The following is a 7500-nucleotide window of genomic DNA, read 5'->3' on the forward strand; positions in this document are numbered from 1 at the left end:
AAGAATCGCTCGATGGAGGCATCCGTTGGAAATTGAAACCTGCACGAGCCGAGGATTCGAACCCAGCTAACCCTTAACAAAGTTACAGAGAGAATATATATATATATATATATATATATATATATATATATATATATATATGCAGAAAAAAACCCACTGGGAAATAAGAAGCTTAGTCCGAACATTTTCGTCTATTTAAGACATTATCAAGGAATACACAGTTACAGAGACATAGGTGGATATATATATATACATAAAGTAGTAGACAAGCTAGGAACAAGGGAAGGACACACAAGATGCTTCATAATCAGGTTGAGACGAATGTATACTTTTAAGGACGTTTGGTCACATGACGTTACGTCACCCCGGCCTAGTAACACTTGGAGAATTTTTTACAATTTTATCAATAATAAAATCATCAAGTTTATATAATCCTAAACTTAAATTAATATCATGGTCAAAGGTTTGCTTAATGTGACTGGATTCGATAATGTTCCTTTCTAATAAAGATCTACAAGAAATTATTACATTAGAATTATCTCAGTCAATAGGATGGTTGTGGTCTCTTACATGGATAAAAATGCCACTGGAACTTTGCCCACTCCTTACACTATATATATATATATATATATATACATATATACATATACTTATATATATATATATATATATATATATATATATATATATACATATACTTATATATATATATATATAAGTATATATATATATATATACATATATATATATATACATATATATGTATGTATATATATATATATATATATATATATATATATACATGTGTGTATATATATATATGTATATATATATATATAATGAAGTTTGATGTCCATAGCTAATTCTAAGAGAAGCAACAACGGTTTGATTAATGAGATTTTTTTTACATGTACAATAGAAAATAATTGATAAACCTACACTCGATAATACAGGGTTGATAATAAAAGTATACCCGCTAAATCACTGAGTGCTCTGCAGATCATCCTTACCGCCGTCGTGGCTGTCGTCGTCGTGGCCCAGGAGGAACCCATTCCCATCTTGAGTGAGACTCGCCAAGAATTCAACAATGGCGTCTCCGGAAGCAGTTTCGAGGCTGGTAATGGAATCAAGTTCCAACAGAAAGTAGTTACGGGCGACCTTGGGCAAAGTAACGCCGAGGGTGTCTACAGGTGTGAAAAATGAGGATTTTTTTTATGCTATATATTCCTTTCAAATATTACACCCGGAATCTAACACAGCTCAGTTCCATGTAATAAAAAAAAATTCTCTTCCTCGACAGCTATCCCGATGAATTTGGCAACGTGATCGAAGTCCACTACATTGCGAACGAGAATGGATTCCAGCCCCAGGGCAACCACTTGCCCGTGGCACCCCCTGCGCCTGCTTATGTGGCCGAACTTCTGCGTATTGCCGAGGAGCAAAGAGCTGCTGGAATAGTCTTCGAGTGAACCCGTCAGAACAGTTTCAGCTAATTTATTCATTCTGACATATTTCAATAAACGGCATATAAAAACTTACTTGGTAATGATTACTTCTTCCTCGACATTACAGAGATTTGTTACCCTGAACTCAAGAATGGATTCTAATCCATGCGTCTATCTGTTAGATGTGGCTTTAATTGTTGTTTCTGAAAGATGCTATGATTAGAGTAGATTGTGTTTGGAAGTACGAACTTCTTTAGAAATTGAAAGTTAATGGTGTCTAGTGTTCCATAGTGATATTTTTTTTCTAAATGTTATATTAGTACAAAAATAAATAAGTAAATAGATAAATAGATAAATAAATAAATGATTAAATAAATAAATAAATGAATAAATAAATAAATAAATAAATAAATAAATAGAATAATTAATTAATTAATTAATTAATTAATTAATTAATTAATTAATTGACAAATAAACGTTATGAGTCCCGTCTGCTTCCATCTTGCTAATTAAGTTGTTAAAACGGTGCAGGATGTTTTGACCCCGGAACGTCATGACTAAGAGTCCCTTCTGCTACTATATTGCCAAGCAAGGGTCGGTATCTGCTATGTACTGTATACAGGATAGGAGGGTAGCGACATGATCAACAACTCGTGCACTTGCTTTTTTTCACGAGCCCCAACATCATATGATGGCAAAGTAGCATTTGAATGAGAATTTTATTCAATTCCCCGCTGAAACTAATATATAATAAATCATTAGTTGCAGTAATGTCTTTCAAATAATAAAATTCATCAATCACGAAACTTTGACTCCGAACCTCATAACAAGGAGTTCCGTCTTCCTCGCAAGGCGTTAAAAGAATCGGAAACTGGTTCGAACTGTATGCAGGACAAAGAGGTGTTGACAGCGTTTGTAGTCCGTGCATCTGTTTTTGACATTGTACAAAACACGACAATTACGTGGCATGGAACGAGCGTTATGTAGCCCACGAGGCTAGACCTACAGCGCCTATTTCAGTGCGACCCTGCTTGACCCGACCTAACCTAATCCAGTGTAGTTATGTAATTATGCACAACGGGTGGCTACCCATGCGGTATAAATATTGGCTCCTGGCCCCATGTAAAATCAGTTCAGTTATACCTTGATAATAAAGGAGACAAACTCACCAAACCTCTTTCTCTTCTCACAGTAGCATCGTCGCTACACTGATGACTATTTGGAGTGGCAATGTATCAGATATTTCTTCTAATGCGACACACATCTATCGCTGTCACCCCCTACGTCACGCTGCCCACTACCAACGCCGTCTCCATGAAGATGCCACCTTTCTCCACGATCGACGCTCCCTCCTGAGATGTGTTCCCTCTTATCTCCCAATGGCTCGATCAACACGACGACGTCATCCAGTATGACGCCCTGAAGCAGCACCTGATTCATAAATCCACAATATCAGCGGCCTCCAGAGCCGCAAAAAACTCCAACTCTCCTAACAACCAACGAGGGACATTAAACTAAGTATAGCATACCTCGAGATGCTGTCTATCGCCCCGCTTCCCACCCACAGCCAAAGAAACCAGCAGGAGCATCCATATGATTTGTCAAATCTGGCCCCTGCGCCTCCCAGCGCCTGTCCGATCCCTTCTTGGCAACGCCGAGGTCATGATTATCGACGAAGTTTCACGGATGTTGGACCATCTCGCCGTCGCCCACGCCGCCGCAGCAAGGAGCCAGGAAGTCTACCGAAACCTGGTAGTAGCCCTTCAGAAGGTCTAGTGTCAAAAAGATCTTGGCGCCGTAGTGGTGACGTAGGCGATGTTTGGGAGTGGATAGTAGTCAGGTTCCTTCATCATGTTCAGCTGGCGGTAGTCTCCACAGGGGTGTTAGGAACCGTCGTTTTTCTTGACGAGGTGGAGAGGGGAGGACCAAAGGCTGGAGGTCTTTTGGCAAAGGACTAGTCTCTCCATCTCCTGGAAGATTTTCTTGGCGACGGTGAGTTTCTCGGGCGATAGGTGGCGGTATTTGGCTCAGGTGCCCAGCTATAACTGCCAACAGACGCTAGCAATGTCGCCATACGGGGTATGCTCGAACAACTCCTCCCTGCCACCCACCACGCCGTCCGCCTCTATCGCCACCTCCTCGAAGGCTCCTTATTTATCATCAACATCGACCATCAACCTCTGGTGCACGTTTTTACAAAATGACAGGACTCCTGGTCTGCCAGACAACGCCGTCACATCTCCGCCATCGTCGAATTCAGTTGCATCATCAGGCACGTCCCCGGTACAAAGAACCCTGTCACCGACGCCCTCTCCCGAATATCTATCGACGCAGTTCAACTCAGCTTCAACTACAAAGTCATCGCCAGAGACCAACGGGAGGACCCCGAAACACTTGCCTATAGGACATCCATCACACCCCTTAAGTGGCAGGACGTTTCCTTCAATGACAAGCACACCATCAACTCCGACATAGGTATCGGCCACCCACGACCCCTCATCCCAGCCGTCTTCCGACGTCAAATATTAAACTTAATACACAACCTGTCTCACCCTTCAAGGCGCGTCATTGCCAAGCTCCTTAAGAAGAAATTCACCTGGTACAACATCTCCAAGGACGCAAAGGAGTGGGCCAGATCCAGCATCGCCTGCCAGCAAAGCAAAGTTCATCGTCACACTGAATCAAGCATTAAATCATTCCATCAGCCCCGACGACGCTTCGCACATATTCATGTCGACGTCGTCGGCCCACTCCCCACGTCGGAAAGCCATTGCTACCTCTTCACAGCCGGTAGGAGGCCATCCCCATGGAGGATAGTACCGAATCGCCCTGCACTACAGCCTTCCTCAATGGATGGATCGCCAGATTTGGTCTCCCGGAGCACGTCAACTCCAACCAAGGAACTTGCTTCACGTCGCGGCTGTGGCAGTCTCTCACTCAACTCCTGATAATTACAGCCCACCACACTACCTCCTACAACCCTACAACCAACGGCATGGTCGAACGAACCCACCGCTCACTCAAAGCATCTCTTATAGCACGTTGCAACAACGGCTCCTGGCTACCCCAACTACCATGGATACTCCTTGGCCTCGGGACAGCCATCAAGGACTACCTCAACGTTTCTCCAGCAGAGTTGGTCCTCGGGCCACCCCTCGTCGTGCCCGCTGAATTCCGCACTCCACAGGACTCTCCTGAGAGCCTGCAGCAGCTGCGATGCACTGTCGGAAAATTCGCCCCATGCGTGCCGACACATCATCAAAAGGTCGAGGAATACCTCCTAAAACACCTCCACGCCTCGACGCACGTCCTTCTAAAGATGAACCCTTACATACTACCACTCACTCGTCCCTACACTGGCCCCCATCTTGTCCTTGAACAAAAGGACAAGACCTTCCGCATCTCTATATCCGGTAGGTCAGAATGGGTCTCCATCGACCTCCTAAAACCAGTACGCCTCGACATTTCGCTCACCGAATTCTCACATGCAGGATGTCCTCTGAAGCCAAGGCAATTTTAGAGGGAAGTATTGTACAAACCACGATAACCACGTTATATTGCCCACGCAGTTAGACCTAACGCGCCTAAGATAGTGCGACCCTGCTTGACCCGACCTAACCTAATCCAGTAGTATATATATATATATATAAATATATATAAATACATATATATATATACATATATATATATTGCAGAAACCACAGGGAAATTAAAGTCGGACTACTGAACGTGTCGTAATAGACGAAAACGTTCAGTATTCCGACTTTAATTTCCCTGTGGTTTCTGCAATATTTTTTCGTCACGCGTTATTGTGATTATTTTTGCATATATATATATATATACTTTATATATATATATATATATATATATATATATATATATAATGTACCTACGGATCATCATATATATATATATATATATATATATATATATATATCGGCTCCTGGACGCATGTAAAATCAGTTCATTTATACCTTGATAATAAAGGAGACGAATTCACCAAACCTCTTTCTCTTCTCACAGTAGCATCGTCGCTACAACCGCGACTTGGTTACTTCATTTAATCTTATTTTATTTTATTTTATTTTGTTTAACTTTATCGATTCTAATTTGTTTAATCTTTTTGTGTTTAATTTCATACAAACGCGCGCGCGTGCAAACATGCGTGCACTCACAAATAATGACAGTCGTAATGGACAAGATGTCAGGGTGGAAGGAAGCGACCAGTGGAGTCTCACAAGGTTTGGTGTAATGTCTGTAATATAAGTCTGTAATTTTTCTTGTCTGAACAAAGGACAAATGACACAATGAAAGGTGAAATATGCCCTGCCAACATGTTTATATATGATCATGAGAAAAGTAAATGCAAGTTATTACAAAAGATACATTGAAAACAAAAATAGTATAAAAAATTACAAACCCCAATCCACCCAATACCAGAACATGCATCAGTGTTACGGCTCTCGCATAAAATGAATGTTATATGAAAACTAATAGAATATAATCAATCAATCAATCTATTACCCCAGATCTTTTTTGCAGGAGACTCACGGAGGAGATAGATGTAAACGAACCACCAGATTGGCCTACAATTAACTCAAGAAAGAACTATTGTGTTGTGTGGACATTGCTGGAGTGAGGGAGTGTTGGAAGTATTGTTCCGTTTCTTACGTAGGATAGTTGCATCTGGGGTAATTTCTTTTGTGACCAGGCCTATTCTATGTTGGTGCAATTTTTGCATATAGTCGTGCTGGTGTGGGTCATGTTACCCTTGGAAGGAATTTCTCTACGGGGCTAATATTTGGAGTGATCTGACGGAGAATGGAGGTTTATGGTCGGACTTAAAGTGTTTGACCTATGATCTGAGTGTGTGTTTTTGTATGGATGTGTTGTGTGGTGCAAGTGGAAGGTAAAGGTAGATGCCTGAGTAGTAGGATCCCGAGTTAGGTTTTTTCAGTTGGTTGTGCTTGGGTGATGTAATGAAATAGTCGAGCAATATCTAGAGCACTTCCGCCCCTACATGTTACAGTGCTCCTATAATGTTCATGGTTTGTCCTATTGGCTGGACTCCGACTTCTATATGGAAATGCTTCATTAAGTCGGCTCTGGTGAATCTTGATATTATTTTTGGCTCTTTACATTGTATTGCCTGTAGAATATTTTTATAACCAATTGAAAGGAACTAAGAAGCACAATTGAATGTGGTTCTCAAGAACGGTTCGAAACCAGGACCAGAGTTTCCCTCCGTCGATCAAAGTCCTCATTTGTCACTATTTTTAGTAGTTTACTTTCTTGCTGACATTTTACTCACAGTTCCTTGATGTATGCACTGAATATTAAAAGCGAGATACGGGATTTTAGGGTTCTTTTACAATGGTAGGGTCTAGCTGTTTTTTTTTTTTTTTTTTTTTTTTTTTTTAATACGTCTTTGCTTCATGGTTGAATGGAGTGAGTCCTGTTACTGATGATTTCTGAGATAAGGCTTCCATTCTATTTTTTTTTTTTTTTTTAGGACATTGTACTATTTTGCCTAAACTTGGATGTTCTTAGCTGAATAAGTGGTCGACGACAGTACCACTGCACCGTCGAGACGTTTATGTGTGTGTGTGTGTGTGTGTGTGTGTGTGTGTGTGTGTGTGTGTGTGTGTGTGTGTGTGTGTGTGTGTGTGTGTGTGTGTGTGTGTGTGTGTGTGTGTGTGTGTGTGTGTGTGTGTGTGTGTGTGTGTGTGAGTGTGTGTGTGTGTGTGTATTCTATCAGGTTTTGTGCTATAATGTACATAATCATACAAATTTGGTTACATATTTCCTTGAATGTTGGTTATGTTAAAAAAAAAGTGCCTTACATAATAAGACTGAGATGGGAAGTGTTAAGTGTCAATTGTCTTACTTCTCCTTGGTGACAATTGCGTCCTTGTCTTTCCCTCCTTCCTCGTTCTCTTCCACACCCTGTTTGCTTTAAAAAGACCTGGACAGTCTAACCTGTATTCACTCCGGCAGCGTCCACTCCTAACTCAATATGAAATTCGTAAGTGTTCTATGCAGTTTCATTTTTTAT

At 41.1% G+C, this 7500-nt stretch overlaps 2 protein-coding genes across 2 annotated transcripts in view; both read left to right on the forward strand.

Annotated features, from left to right (window-relative positions):
* LOC143033754 (cuticle protein AMP4-like) overlaps positions 1-1538 on the forward strand; it is a 2292-nt gene extending 754 nt beyond the window's left edge. Inside the window, exons 2-3 of the mRNA XM_076199238.1 lie at positions 1000-1190; positions 1301-1538. Of these exons, the coding sequence (XP_076055353.1) occupies positions 1000-1190; positions 1301-1469 (360 nt within the window). The 3' untranslated portion in view covers positions 1470-1538. The remainder of the gene's footprint in view (positions 1-999; positions 1191-1300) is intronic.
* A 5843-nt stretch (positions 1539-7381) lies between these two features.
* The window catches only part of LOC143033755 (cuticle protein AMP4-like), a 1055-nt gene continuing 936 nt past the window's right edge, over positions 7382-7500 (forward strand). The window contains exon 1 of the mRNA XM_076199239.1: positions 7382-7470. Within this exon, the coding sequence (XP_076055354.1) occupies positions 7462-7470 (9 nt within the window). The 5' untranslated portion in view covers positions 7382-7461. The remainder of the gene's footprint in view (positions 7471-7500) is intronic.

This window comes from Oratosquilla oratoria, chromosome 16, assembly GCF_046742065.1.
Source record: "Oratosquilla oratoria isolate Oo_2021 chromosome 16, ASM4674206v1, whole genome shotgun sequence".
NCBI lineage: Eukaryota > Metazoa > Arthropoda > Malacostraca > Stomatopoda > Squillidae > Oratosquilla > Oratosquilla oratoria.